Source organism: Oncorhynchus mykiss, chromosome 24 (genome assembly GCF_013265735.2).
Source record: "Oncorhynchus mykiss isolate Arlee chromosome 24, USDA_OmykA_1.1, whole genome shotgun sequence".
NCBI lineage: Eukaryota > Metazoa > Chordata > Actinopteri > Salmoniformes > Salmonidae > Oncorhynchus > Oncorhynchus mykiss.
In genome coordinates this window covers 20949933-20966101 of record NC_048588.1, presented here as the reverse complement: position 1 = coordinate 20966101, position 16169 = coordinate 20949933, and the positions used below count along the sequence as shown (strand labels likewise).

At 41.7% G+C, this 16169-nt stretch overlaps 1 protein-coding gene across 1 annotated transcript; it reads left to right on the top strand.

The window, feature by feature from the left end:
• Window positions 1-4460: 4460 nt before the first annotated feature.
• LOC110503987 (mucin-2) lies at window positions 4461-15184 on the top strand. The gene is made up of 7 exons (XM_021582701.2): window positions 4461-4591; window positions 5861-11437; window positions 11652-11909; window positions 12046-12158; window positions 12256-12472; window positions 12701-12838; window positions 13604-15184. The coding sequence occupies exons 1-7, from the start codon at window positions 4543-4545 to the stop codon at window positions 13861-13863; spliced, it is 6612 nt and encodes a 2203-aa protein (XP_021438376.2). The 5' UTR covers window positions 4461-4542; the 3' UTR covers window positions 13864-15184.
• Window positions 15185-16169: the final 985 nt, after the last annotated feature.

Sequence of the window (16169 nt, the reverse complement as noted above, 5' to 3'; positions counted from 1 at the left end):
TCCAGAAGAGCTGTCTCAAGCCAAGAAAGTCATCATCAGGTCAGATCAAAAAGAAATCTACTCTGAGGAGTTCACTGCATTTGAAGAGAAAAGAGACCTTCTTAAGAGCAGTTGACTCACAAAGCAGAATCCCATCCTGGACGAAGGTCTCATCAGAATAGGAGGCCGTCTGAAACATGCACAGCTGGACAGTAGTGAGAAAAAGTCCCTTCATCCTATCAAGACACAACCACATATCTACACTGCTAGTACGGCACTACCATGAACAGGTGAAACATCAGGGCCGCCACTTCACAGGAGCAGCAGTCCAAGCAGCAGGCCTGTGGATCGTTGGGGGTAAGAGGCTCATCAGCTCTGCACTACACAAGTGTGTCACATAGTGGAAGCTCTGTAGGAAAATGAACAACAGAGAATGGCAGACCTTCCTCCCGAAAGCCTCAAGACAACCCCTCCCTTCATATACTTGGGGTTGGATGTCTTTGGCTTTTGGACAGTCACCATTCGCCGTACCAGAAGAGGTCAAGTTCAACGCAAAGCTGGGTGATGTTGTTCACCTGCATGAGCACTAGGGCAGTGCACATCAAAGTCATCGAGTCCATGGACACCTCCAGATACATCAATGTTCTCAGGAGTTTCTTTGCCATCTGTAGACCAGAAAAAAAGCAAAGATTAGATTGTGGAACAAACTTCATAGGGGACTGTAAGAAGTTGGAACTCGGAAAGGAGAAACATCAGAGGCCTGGTGTCCAGAACTACCTCAGTGAACAAGGCTGTACATGGGAAGTCAACTCTCCTCACTCTTCACACATTGTAGGTGCCTGGGACCACATGATTGGGGTGGCACACAGAATCCTCAACTCCATGCTGCTACAAAACAAGTTGTTTCACTTCTCACACAAAGTCCTGTGCATCCCTATGGCTGAGGTCACAGCTGTAATCAACGCCAGACCTCTCGTTCCTGTCTTCACCAATCCAGACTCCCCATTCATCCTGACTCCTGCTATGCTACTTACCCTAAAGGTTGGTTCACCCACTCCTCCTGGAGATTTATACTGACAGATATCTTCAAGAGCCAGTGAAGACAAGTGCAGAGTCTCACCAGCAAGTTCTGGTCTAGCTGGAGCTGTGAGTACCAACCTACCTTGCTGAGCCGACAAAAGAGGACTGAAGATCATCACATCCTACAAGAGGGAGATCTTGTGTGCTTCTAAGAAGCCAACCTTGCTGATGCACAAACTCGTATCACTCTTTATTGGCCTAGGCCTACTACTCACCCTTGGCCACCCACATAATCCTCTACTCTCTTCACTGTCTCAGCATACGACACATTCTGTTCTACTCTGACCCTGGCAACCTCAACCTCGGTCTCTCTCGCACCGGACACTTCTGATCCCCAGCGAAATTGACGCACACTGTTTATTCCATACTACACATTCATTTGTCCCATGCCCTCCTGCACACTTCTCACATCTCAGAACCTCCCTCCAACACACTGCTGCAACATGACCATAAGCTTGGCATCTGAAACACCTTAGTGCGTTCGGCACAAAAGCTCTCACTGGATAACTGACATATTCTAATATGACTTTATCAGGTAAAGACTCTAAATTCAAAAGGACAGACAGTGTCTTCTCAGTTTCACCATGGTTGCCACTGGGTCTGTGTTGCACCAAACGACCAAGCGTCACACACACAGGGAATTAAACATTTTAGTTGCTCCACCTCAACTCCCAATGGGCCTGAATAATCCTTTGCATGACCATCGGGGCGATGCTCTTCACCACACCTGCCACCCACCTCAAATAATTCAGGTTCAATTTCTGAGCCTTCAGAGACAGCAGAATACACATCCTCAACACACATCTGCCCACTGGACTCAGCTCTTCTCTTTCTTCCTCACTGTCCACAACCATGTCCATCTGTTCACCATGCTTATGCCTCGTCTTCATCTGCTGTACAGCTTCTCCAATACCCACCTTCTGTTCCTTAGCCCAATTTACTAGTCTAGCTATCTCTGGACTTTCCAAGCTTCCAATCTTCCAAGCTCCAAAAACGTGCCACAGTCATCAGCCAGGTCTCCTCCTCATCATCCATCGCAGTTTCTCGATGCCATGGTCACATTAAACTTCTTCTTCTACACTGCAGTAAAATTGATGACATGCGAGTCATGAAATGTAGCCTATACTAAAATATATAGAAAATAACTCAAATGAATACAAACAAATACAAAGCAGGGGAATAATCTGCATAGAAATGTGGACTCAATTAGGAGATTCATGTCAATTCAGTAAAACTATTTCTCTGGCTTTGACTGTACATTTTGTGTGCCAGTGTTAACATTTCCATTAAAACAAACATGCAAATGATTGTGCTGTTGTGTGATCTTAATCTAGTGTCATCACAAACCACAAAACACCAGATGTATTTTTTTTTTCACTGAGCAGTGTGAATTTTACTATGAAGATATTATATTCACATAATTTCTTAACCATGCATTTCTGTGGTTCTCCAGTGGAAGATCCATTATGGGATTTTGGCATTGAAGCCCTTTATCTACTTCCACAGAGTCAGATGAACTCTTGGATAGCCTACCATTTTTATGTCACTGTGTCCTGTATGAAGGAAGTTAGACGCAGTTTCGCGAGCCAATGTTGTTAGCGTTAGCGCAATGACTGAAAGTCTACAAGAAAAATGGGAACTAGATAAAGGGCTTCATTGCCACAAACCCGAAGTATCCATTTAATGCCCCTGTAGGCACAAAGAGTGATGAAAATTACTTTGACTGCCACACTGTGGACTGTGTCCTACATGGGCATAGATGAATGTCTCTGAAAGCTTCCTCAAATTTGCTTCCAACTACATTACCGGTAGCCTATGTGAAAATATGTCTATTGAGAGCCCTTTGCTGACTATATCCAACTAGAAAAATGATTTTGCCTCTTGGTGTTTGATTTCATGTTTCCCGAGTGGCGCAGCAGTGTAAGGCACAGCATCTCAATGTAAGAGGTGTTACTACAGTCTCTGGTTTGAATCTAGGCTGAATATCATCTGGCTGTGATTGGGAGTCCCATAGGGTAGTGCACCATTGGTCTGGGTTAGGCTGTCATTGTAAATAAGAATTTGTTCTTAACTGACTTGCCTGGTTAAATAAAGGTTAAATAAAAAATGCATGATCATTATCATATTGTGATTATTTTTAAATCAGTATAATTATCACTTTTCCCACTCTCCTATAGTAACACCATCAGGGATATTGTGTTCAGGAGCCTTTTCAAGGTGATCTGTTAAAGGATTTGCTGTGTCGAACAAAACAACAACTTCTCTCTACCAGTTAGCATGATTGCTCCACCAATACCCTTGTTTAATTAGTAATCAGTCATTGAAATAGTTTGGAGCTGGAATAATTGGAACATTAAAATTGATAGTTACACTACAAAATACTTTTACAGTACATGTACACTACCTTACAAAAGTTTGGCATCATTTAGAAATGTCCTTGTTTTTGTCCATTAAAATAACATCAAATAGAACAGAAATACAGTGTAGTAATTGTTCATGTTGTAAATGACTATTGTAGCTGGAAACAACACATTTTTTACATCTACATAGGCGTACAGAGGCCTATTTTCAGCAACTATCACTCCTGTGGTCCAATGGCATGTTGTGTAATCCAAGTTTATCATTTTAAAAGGCTAGTTGATCATTAGAAAACCCTTTTGCAATTATGTTAGCACAGCTGAAAACTGTTCTTCTGATTAAAGAAGCAATACAATTGGCCTTCTTTAGACTAGTTGAGTATCTGGAGCATCAGCATTTGTGGGTTCGATTACAGGTTCAAAATGGCCAGAAACAAAGAACTTTCTTCTGAAACCCGTCAGTCTATTCTTGTTCTTAGAAATTAAGGCTATTCCATGTGAGAAATTGCCAAGAAGCTGAAGATCTCGTACAACGCTGTGTACTAACTACTCCCTTCACAGAACAGCGCAAACTGGCCCTAAACAGAATAGAAAGAGGAGTGGAAGGCCCTGGTGCACAACTGAGCAAGAGGACAAGTACATTAGAGTGTCTAGCTTGGGAAACAGATGCCTTGCAAGTCCTCAACTGGCAGCTTCATTAAATGGTACCCGCAAAACACCAGTCTCAACGTCAACAGTGGAGAGGTGACTCTGGGATGCTGGCACGGTCTACAATATGCAAAGCTGAGGTTGAGTGTTTTTGTAAGCAGCCTGTTTTAATATTTCCATCCATGTTTTTACCAGGAGTTGCATCATGCAAAGTTTCTAATGAATGACCAACTGTGGCTACCATGGTGTTCTACCCTCAGTCCTGCCATAACATATCAAAGGTCTCTTTGTGAATTCAACACTTCCCTGATCCATCCTACAGGTTATACTTGAATGTGAGAGCAAAATGGGTTGTTCCAAACAAAACAGATTGCCATACACACCTTGCTTTTGCATCTCTGCCTCACATCACATAGCAGGCTACCTGGGCTGGGTTAAAAGGAGATGTGCCTGGGAAAGAAAAATATATATTTTTAAAATGCAAGAAAGAATATCCACTTGGCTTATCAAGGTTGCCTTTATGTTATGTAAGTACCACTGATTTAATTATGTCGCATAGTAGCTGGAACCGAAACGTTTTTGTTGTCCATCCTTTCCTTATTACTTGAACTTATTACTGAATAAATCGACAGCATGATGACACGGATTACAAAATAATAAAATAGAGACCTTATGTGTAAAAAATAATAGATCTCTGTTAAATTTTGGTACATGTTTTATTATGTATGGTTTCATGAAGCTTTTAATTAGATAACTGCTAACTTTAACCCAGTTGTTTCCTAGGTGATAAACTTTAAGTAGACTATAGTTTATGACTCAGCTTTCCACTGTCATAAACCACATAACTGACTTAGAGGCACTTCAGTCGTTCCTGTCTGAGGTCAAAGCAGTTTAAAATGAACTAATGCTAAGTATTTGAATGACATTTAAAAAGTAAAGAGCAGTGTGACGTTTTTGTCATGGTTAATATACTACATTGAGTGTACAAAACGTTAAAAACACCTACTCTTTCCATGACATAGACTGACCAGCTGAATCGAGGTGAAAGCAATGATCCCTTATTGATGTCACTTGTTAAATCCACTTCAATCAGTGTAGATGAAGGGGAGAAGACTGGTTAAAGAAGGATTTTTAAGCCTTAAGACATGGATTGTGTATGTGTGCCATTCAGATGGTGAATGGGCAAGACAAAAGATTGAAGTGCCTTTGAACAGGGTTTACTAGTAGGTGCCAGGCGCACCGGTTTGTGTCAAGAACTGCAACGCTGCTGGGTTTTTCATGCTCAACAGATTCCCATGTCTATTGAGAATGGTATACCACCCAAAGGACATTCAGCCAACTTGACACAACTGTGGGAAGCATTGGAGTCAACATGGGCCAGCATTTTGACAACTTGTTTAGTCCATACCCCAACAAATTGAGGCTGTTCTGAGGGCTAAGGGGGGGGGGGGGGGGGGGGGTTGTACTATTGTTTCTATTATTTATCCAGCTTATCAGCGTACACCCAACATGTTCCCCCTGTTGATGATGCTTATTATGCATTATGGCTGAACTAAGAGATTACATGTCACAATAACACTTAATTCATACTAATCAACCTAATAATAATGACACGCCCCTCACTATTGTCATTGGTTGCAATAATTGCACTGTTTGTCTACACAACCTGTTTCAAGCATTCATGAATTACCCTGAAGAAGGCACAGTGATGCCGAAACGTTGTTTTTTTACCCAATTTATATATAGAGTGTGCGACTCTCTTCAAATAGATACATTGTTGTTGTTTTAATTCACAGTTGTCACATACATTACATCCGTGTCAAGTGATGCCACTACTCCCTCAACACCCACTTCAAGTGATGGCACCACTGCCTCAACTACATCAATTGTCACTCCAAGTGATACTACATCAGCAGTCACATCAAGTGATGCCATCACTCCCTCGACTACATCAACAGTCACTTCAAGTGATTCCACCACTCCCTCAACAGTCACTTCAAGTGATGCCACCACCACCTCAACTATATCAACAGTCACTTCAAGTGATTCCACCACTCCTTCAACTACACCAACACCCACTTCAAGTGATGGCACCAATCCCTCAACTACATCAACAGTCACTTCAAGTGATGCCACCACCACCTCAACTATAACAACAGTCACTTCAAGTGATTCCACCACTCCTTCAACTACACCAACACCCACTTCAAGTGATGCCACCACTCCCTCAACTACATCAACAGTCACTTCAAGTAATGCCATTATTCCCTTAACTACATCGACAGTCAATTCTAGTTATGCCACCACTCCCTCAACTACAACAACACCCACTGCAAGTGATTCCACCACCACCTCAACTATATTAATAGACACTTCAAGTGATGCCACCAATCCCTCAACAACATCAACAGTCACTACAAGTAATGCCATTATTCCCTTAACTACATCGACAGTCAATTCTAGTTATGCCACCACTCCCTCAACTACAACAACACCCACTGCAAGTGATTCCACCACTCCCTCAACTACATTAACAGTCACTTCAAGTGATTCCACCACTCCCTCAACAGTCACTTCAAGTGATGCCACCACCACCACGACCTCAACTATATCAATAGTCACTTCAAGTGATGCCACCATTCCCTCAATGACATCAACAGTCACTACAAGTGATAGCATCATTCCCTTAACTACATCAACAGTCACTTCAAGTGATGCCACCACTCCCTCAACTGCATCAACAGTCACTTCAAGTGATGCCACCAATCCCTCAACAACATCAACAGTCACTACAAGTAATGCCATTATTCCCTTAACTACATCGACAGTCAATTCTAGTTATGCCACCACTCCCTCAACTACAACAACACCCACTGCAAGTGATTCCACCACTCCCTCAACTACATTAACAGTCACTTCAAGTGATTCCACCACTCCCTCAACAGTCACCTCAAGTGATGCCACCACCACCTCAACTATATCAATAGTCACTTCAAGTGATGGCACCAATCCCTCAACTACATCAACAGTCACTTCTAGTTATGCCACCACTCCCTCAACAGTCACCTCAAGTGATGCCACCACCACCTCAACTATATCAATAGTCACTTCAAGTGACGCTACCAATCCCTCAACTACATCAACAGTCACTTCTAGTTATGCCACCACTCCCTCAACAGTCACCTCAAGTGATGCCACCACCACCTCAACTATATCAATAGTCACTTCAAGTGACGCTACCAATCCCTCAACTACATCAACAGTCACTTCTAGTTATGCCACCACTCCCTCAACTATGACAATAGTCACTAGAAGTGATGCCACCACTCCCTCAACTACATCAACATCCACTTCAAGTGATGCCACCACTCCCTCAACTACATCAACATCCACTTCAAGTGATGCCACCACTCCGACAACTACATCAACAGTCACTTCAAGTGATGCCACCACTCCCTCAACTACATCAACAGTCACTTCCAGTTATCCCACCACTCCCTCAACAGTTACCTCAAGTGATGCCACCACCACCTCAACTATATCTATAGTCACTTCAAGTGATGCCACCACTCCCTCAACTACATCAACATCCACTTCAAGTGATGCCACCACTCCCTCAACTACGTCTACAGTCACTTCAAGTGATGCCACCACTCCCTCAACTACATCAACAGTCACTTCTAGTTATGCCACCACTCCCTCAACAGTCACCTCAAGTGATGCCACCACCACCTCAACTATATCTACAGTCACTTCAAGTGATGCCACCACCACCTCAACTATATCAACAGTCACTTCAAGTGATGCCACCACTCCCTCAACTACTTCTACAGTCACTTCAAGTGATGCCACCACCACCTCAACTACATCAACAGTCACTTCCAGTTATCCCACCACTCCCTCAACAGTCACCTCAAGTGATGCCACCACCACCTCAACTATATCTATAGTCACTTCAAGTGATGCCACCACTCCCTCAACTACATCCACATCTACTTCAAGTGATGCCACCACTCCCTCAACTACTTCTACAGTCACTTCAAGTGATGCCACCACTCCCTCAACTACATCAACAGTCACTTCTAGTTATGCCACCACTCCCTCAACAGTCACCTCAAGTGATGCCACTACCACCTCAACTATATCAATAGTCACTTCAAGTGATGGCACCAATCCCTCAACTACATCAACAGTCACTTCAAGTGATGCCACCACCACCTCAACTATATCAACAGTCACTTCAAGTGATTCCACCACTCCTTCAACTACACCAACACCCACTTCAAGTGATGCCAACACTGCCTCAACTGCATCAACAGTCACTTCAAGTGATTCCACCACCACCTCAACTATATTAATAGTCACTTCAAGTGATTCCACCACTCCCTCAACAGTCACTTCAAGTGATTCCACCACTCCCTCAACAGTCACTTCAAGTGATGCCACCACAACTACCTCAACTATATCAATAGACACTTCAAGTGATGCCACCATTCCCTCAATGACATCAACAGTCACTACAAGTGATAGCATCATTCCCTTAACTACATCAACAGTCACTTCAAGTGATGCCACCACTCCCTCAACTGCATCAACAGTCACTTCAAGTGATGGCACCACTGCCTCAACTACATCAATTGTCACACCATTTGATACTACATCAGCAGTCACATCAGGTGATCCCATCACTCCCTCAACTACACCAACACCCTCTTCAAGTGATTCCACCACTCACTCAACTATATCAACAGTCAGTTCAAGTGATTCCACCACTCCCTCAACAGTCACTTCAAGTGATGCCACCACTCCTTCAACTACACCAACACCCACTTCAAGTGATGCCACCACTCCCTCAACTGCATCAACAGTCACTTCAAGTGATTCCACCACCACCTCAACTATATTAATAGACACTTCAAGTGATTCCACCACTCCTTCAACTACACCAACACCCACTTCAAGTGATGCCACCACTCCCTCAACTGCATCAACAGTCACTTCAAGTGATTCCACCACCACCTCAACTATATTAATAGTCACTTCAAGTGATGCCACCACTCCCTCAACAGTCACTTCAAGTGATGCCACCAATCCCTCAACAACATCAACAGTCACTACAAGTGATGCCATTATTCCCTTAACTACATTGACCGTCAATTCTAGTTATGCCACCACTCCCTCAACTACAACAACACCCACTGCAAGTGATTCCACCACTCCCTCAACTATATTAACAGTCACTTCAAGTGATTCCACCACTCCCTCAACAGTCACTTCAAGTGATGCCACCACCACCACGACCTCAACTATATCAATAGTCACTTCAAGTGATGCCACCATTCCCTCAATGACATCAACAGTCACTACAAGTGATAGCATCATTCCCTTAACTACATCAACAGTCACTTCAAGTGATGCCACCACTCCCTCAACCTCATCAACAGTCACTTCAAGTGATTCCACCACCACCTCAACTATATTAATAGTCACTTCAAGTGATGCCACCAATCCCTCAACAACATCAACAGTCACTAAGAGTGATAGCATCAGTCCCTTAACTCCCTCAACAGTCACTTCAAGTGATGCCACCATTCCCTCAATGACATCAACAGTCACTACAAGTGATAGCATCATTCCCTTAACTACATCAACAGTCACTTCAAGTGATGCCACCACTCCCTCAACTACATCAAAACCCACTTCTAGTGATGCCACCACCACCTCAACTACATCAACATCCACTTCAAGTGATGCCACCACTCCCTCAACTACGTCTACAGTCACTTCAAGTGATGCCACCACTCCCTCAACTACATCAACAGTCACTTCTAGTTATGCCACCACTCCCTCAACAGTCACCTCAAGTGATGCCACCACCACCTCAACTATATCAATAGTCACTTCAAGTGATGGCACCAATCCCTCAACTACATCTACAGTCACTTCAAGTGATGCCACCACTCCCTCAACTACATCAACAGTCACTTCTAGTTATGCCACCACTCCCTCAACAGTCACCTCAAGTGATGCCACCACCACCTCAACTATATCAATAGTCACTTCAAGTGACGCCACCAATCCCTCAACTACATCAACAGTCACTTCTAGTTATGCCACCACTCCCTCAACAGTCACCTCAAGTGATGCCACCACCACCTCAACTATATCAATAGTCACTTCAAGTGACACCACCAATCCCTCAACTACATCAACAGTCACTTCTAGTTATGCCACCACTCCCTCAACTACATCTACAGTCACTTCAAGTGATGCCACCACTCCTTCAACTACATCAACAGTCACTTCAAGTGATGCCACCACTCCCTCAACTACATCTACAGTCACTTCAAGTGATGCCACCACTCCCTCAACAGTCACCTCAAGTGATGCCACCACCACCTCAACTATATCAATAGTCACTTCAAGTGACACCACCAATCCCTCAACTACATCAACAGTCACTTCTAGTTATGCCACCACTCCCTCAACTACATCTACAGTCACTTCAAGTGATGCCACCACTCCTTCAACTACATCAACAGTCACTTCAAGTGATGCCACCACTCCCTCAACTACATCTACAGTCACTTCAAGTGATGCCACCACTCCCTCAACTACATCAACAGTCACTTCAAGTTATGCCACCACTCCCTCAACAGTCACCTCAAGTGATGCCACCACCACCTCAACTATATCAACAGTCACTTCCAGTTATCCCACCACTCCCTCAACAGTCACCTCAAGTGATGCCACCACCACCTCAACTATATCAATAGTCACTTCAAGTGACGCCACCAATCCCTCAACTACATCAACAGTCACTTCAAGTGATGCCACCACTCCCTCAACTACATCAACATCCACTTCAAGTGATGCCACCACTACTTCAACTACGTCTACAGTCACTTCAAGTGATACCACCACTACTTCAACTACGTCTACAGTCACTTCAAGTGATGCCACCACTCCCTCAACTACATCAACATCCACTTCAAGTGATGCCACCACTCCCTCAACTACATCTACAGTCACTTCAAGTGAAGACACCACTCCCTCAACTACATCAACATCCACTTCAAGTGATGCCACCACTCCCTCAACTACATCAACAGTCCCTTCAAGTGATGCCACCACTCCCTCAACTACATCCACAGTCACTTCAAGTGATGCCACAACTCCCACTGCTACATCGACAGTCACAAGTGATGTCACTACTCTAAGACCAATAATGCCATCAACAAGTGGTACTACTACAGTAATAACAAGAACCTCAACATTTGTAGCAGTATCCACTCCCTCAACTCCCTCACAGGGACTAACTTTCAGAGACACTACTTTGGTGACAACAATGAAAACCACTGTTGCAGAATGCGGTAAGATTATATGCACTCATTCTCAAAAACCATCATAAGATAATAACATAATAACATAAAACATATCATTCTTAATAACAAAAGTAGTAGACATAGTATAGAATTATTTATTTTTTAACTTACAAATTGATACCAACGACTATTGAAATGTGTGAAAATATTGCTGTACATACACAGAATTATTTGACCTTTATTTATTGTCATTTGTTTTCAGTGTCAGAAACTCTGGTGAATGTCATCAGGCTGGAGAATATCACCAGTAAGTTAATCAGTGTGAGTTGGACAGGTATTAACCTGGACCAGCAGATACAGTACAAAGTGAAGCTGGAGTCTGGTTCCAACTCAAGCCAGAGTGAGACCTCAGCCACCAAAGCTGTTTTCTCAGACCTTACTCCTGGAACCATGTACACTCTGATTATTGAGTACTTATCCTGCAGTATCAAGAAATACATTTCAGCAAACATAATCACTGGTATGTCAAAATGTTTTCAAGTAATCTGCTTAAATTCACTAAGAACCTACTTTTGTTAAAAAAAAATACATAGATCAAATTAGTACAATGGGACATTTCTTTTGGTGAATGTTAATTTATCTTTTTTCTCCAAAAGCTGGAAAGGTCTATGAATCTTTCACTCGAATTCCAGGCAGAGATTTTGTGTCTGATTATACAAATCAATCCAGCAAACTTTACAAAGACTTTGTGACAAATTTCACCATGCAGGTAAGTAAGTATTCACTAAGCATTTTTTATAATTGCTTTTTCATTTGAGTCATATAATGTAACCCTGTATGATTTAAATGCACATATTTCTTTAAAGGTTGAAAACAATCTCCCGAAAGAATACCAGGACCTTATCAGAGATAAAGAAATGGTGATTGTTGTGACTGGTGTTCGCAGAGGAAGTGTGATCGTTGACTTTGATCTGGTCACTGCTCTGGAGGTCAACCTGTTAACCTCTGACGTGCAGAACAGCGTCATCAATGCGCTGAAATCATCTGCACTCGGAGTGGATCTTAATATCACCTCTGTAAAAGGTTCAATTCCAATAACTACGTACAATGATATTTTCTATGCTAGTTAATAAAACAAGTGATTTTGGAATAAATATTTAAGAAGTAACAGAAATATTGACGCTTTGGATCAATTGAATGATAGATTTGTATATCTAGGTATAAAACAAGTCTATATTCACACCAGGTGGTTATCATATCGCCATGTGTATTTAGTGGCTTTTAGTAACTTCATTCATTACTTCATTACAGAGGCAGATATCTGTCAAAGAGGCAGTTACACATGCTCAAAAAATGCCAGCTGTGTCAGAGAGGGACCTTCACATACATGTGAATGTAAGGCAGGATTCTACGACGAAAACCCAACCGTACCGGGTACTGACTGCAAGAGTAAGAAAACTTTGTTGCTTGAAATGTGCGCTACACTTTACATTAAATAAGTACTTTGTACAAGAGTAATTACCAGTGGAATAGCATTTGTTATTACCCTGTAATACCCTAGTAAGTACCTCCAGTTAAGCAGTATTTACTCACTATTTTGTAGGAAATATCACTCCAGGTGCAGATCCATGCAAAGCTTTGTGTTCATCACTTGCTCTGTGTGTGGTTGGTCCTGGAGGCAGCCAGCAGTGTAGCTGCTATCCTGGTTTGATAGATCAGAATCCTGTTAATCCTGGGAAGCTGTGCATAGGTACACTAACGTCCTCTGCTTCAAAATGGATGTAGACATCTACTTTACAATTTTTTTAAATCCAGGTTGTCCCCAGAATACGGTGTGTTCTGTCAGAGCCATCCTTTGACATGACAGTGGTGGGCTTTCAGAGGGGTAGTGTGGTAGTTAGGATGATGTGTGGTTTTAATGAGAATATTTACACTGATGAAAGAGCTCTCCAGACTGCTCTACAGGACACTATCTGTAAACACCTGGACATAACCGCCATAACTACCTTGAAAAGTATGTTTAAAACATATAATTTTTTTGTGTGAATTGGCATTACATAGCGATGGTGTTTGTTTTGTTCAATTAATGTATGTGACTTAGTTGTGGTTTCACTAATTTCTTCTGTTTTATTTTATGTGGGATGCTGCTTATCTAATATTGTCCTTTCAGTAGTTACTTACAGACATTGACCAAACATTTGTTTTTCCCTGTAGGAGTTTCCCAGATATCAACGGCCCCGGGAGAAGGCTGGAAAGTGGCGACCATAGTCCTGGGAGTTCTGCTGGGCTTGATTTTGTTAGTCGGGGTTGTCGTTCTGATCAGCACCGCAGTGAGGAAAGCAACTAGCAAGCTGACCTCATACAACCTCCAGCACACAGAGCACAACAGACAGGTGGTGTCCAATGACTATTTACAAGGATGTTATTCTTACCAGATCAAAAATATCAAGATATTGAAAATTAATAACATTTGAATTATATATTTTGATAGACAAAAGTATCAGCTATCACACCATGTAAAGGAACAACATCCTAATTCTTTAATTGTTTTATAAAATGCAACTGGATTGATGTCAACTCCGTCAGACAAATATTTATTATCCAACAAGTGTTAAATAATGGCCTTGATTGTTTAATTCTAACATTAGATTATTCAAATATGATATGATAATGCTCCACGGCTAATTTCGTTAGCATTTTGACATGTTTTTCTAGATTCAGAACATAAAACAACATTTAGAAGCAAACAATAACCCTTAGGTCTAACACAGCAAATAAGTCAGTAGTTTAAGCATATGTTGCAACAATGTTAAAATATTTTTTTCTGAATATTGACATAAAGATCGATATTAAGAGGTTTAGCCATCAGTGAGTTGACAAGCCATTGGCAAGGCTGACAACAAATACTCAAAACAGCCTCTAAAAATAAATGTTTAATACAAACACTTGTAAAAAATATAACCATTCTGTCAGATCTTTCAGCACTCTGACGAAGTAGACTTTAGACAAAAATCTGACGGAGTTGATGTTTTACGGAGTTGACAAAAATAAAATATTTCTTCTTCAATCAAGTAATATGCAAAGTTTATCCTCAGTTTCTTTATGACTCTAAAACCTAATCATATAATGTCCTATCTTAATCTATTTGGCAGATGGAGTTGACAGTTTATGATTGTGACAATGGTGATTTTAATATTGTTTGTTTAAATCTATCAAAAGGAGAGAACTTTACAGACCATGAGTTGTCATGTTGCACTACAGGTAATGAGGACATGAAGAAGGTGTCCTGATGGTGAAGCTGTCCCTGCGGCAGGGGCGGCAGGGTAGCCTAGTGATTAGAGCACTGGACTAGTAAACGGAAGGTTGCAAGTTCAAACCCCCGAGCTGACAAGGTACAAATCTGTTGTTCTGCCCCTGAACAGGCAGTTAACCCACTGTTCCTAGGCTGTCAATTGAAAATAAGAATTTGTTCTTAACTGACTTGCCGAGTTAAATAAATAAAGGTAACATTAATGATTCATTTAGGATTTTAGACAAATCTGCCAATGTTGACCAAATCTCCTAGTTTTGAGAGAAATATTCTTTAAAGTCAGAGAGTGGTATTGGATATTTTTTCAGTCAGTATTCATTATTGCTTGTTTTTAAAAATGTTAAACACTTTTTTGGAGAGTTTGAAATTGGGATCCTTTGTAAGGGCATGTCACGTTCTGACCTTAGTTTCTTTTTATGTCTTTGTGTTGGTCAGGTTGGTCAGGGCGTGAGTTGGGGTGGGTAGTCTATGTTCTTTTTTCTATGTTATATTTCTATGTCTTGGCCTGGTATGGTTCTCAATCAAGGACAGCTATTGTTGTCTCTGATTGAGAACCATACTTAGGTACCCTTTTCCCCCACCTGTTCTGTGGGAAGTTAACTTTGTCTTTGTTCAGGGCACATAGCACAAAGCTTCACGGTTTGGTTTTTGTTCTTTGTTTTGTCGGTGTAATTTTTGAATAAAGAGAAAATGTACGCTTACCATGCTGCACCTTGGTCCAGTCCTTCAGCCAGCCGTGACAGGGCATTTCCGGGCATAGAGCCGACATGGAAATGAATAATGTTACAAATATTTGGACAATTCCAAAATCAAATCTTTGCTCTAATAAAATTCCCCTAAATGTATTTTAAACTCAAATAATGCAAAATATATATATAAAAAATCAAGTATAAAAATCTAGTTTCCATGCCGGACAAGGATTGTCCCGACTTTCAAGAATCCCTGAATTAAGATTTGTCACTCATGAAAACAGGAATAATAAGGTTTGGATCTGGAGAAAACATTTACTATTGCAATGGGAATTAAATATATTGTTTTAAAGTGCTATTGTGTAAGTATGCAACTTCACTGAGTGCATAATGGCCTGGATCTTATTGCAGTGGATAAGAGTACTGAAGCAATCCACCAGAAGCCACAGTTGTCTGATAACTGAATATAGTACCATGATATCATCTGTGTCAGAGTGTGAGTGCAATGCCATGAACCCATAAAAAGAACAAAAAACGTTTTGTTATTTAACTATGCAAGCCAGTTAAGAGCAAATTATTATTTACAATAATGGCCTACTAAGGCCAAACCCGGGTGATGCTGGGCCAATTGTGCGTCAGATGTGAAGCAGCCTGGATTCAAACCAGAGACTGCAGTGATGCCTCTTGCACTGAGATGCAGTGCCTTACACCGCTGTGCCACTCGGAGACCTAAAACTCATAAAGGGCTCATTTTATTTTTTTTGCAGTCTTATTATTGTTC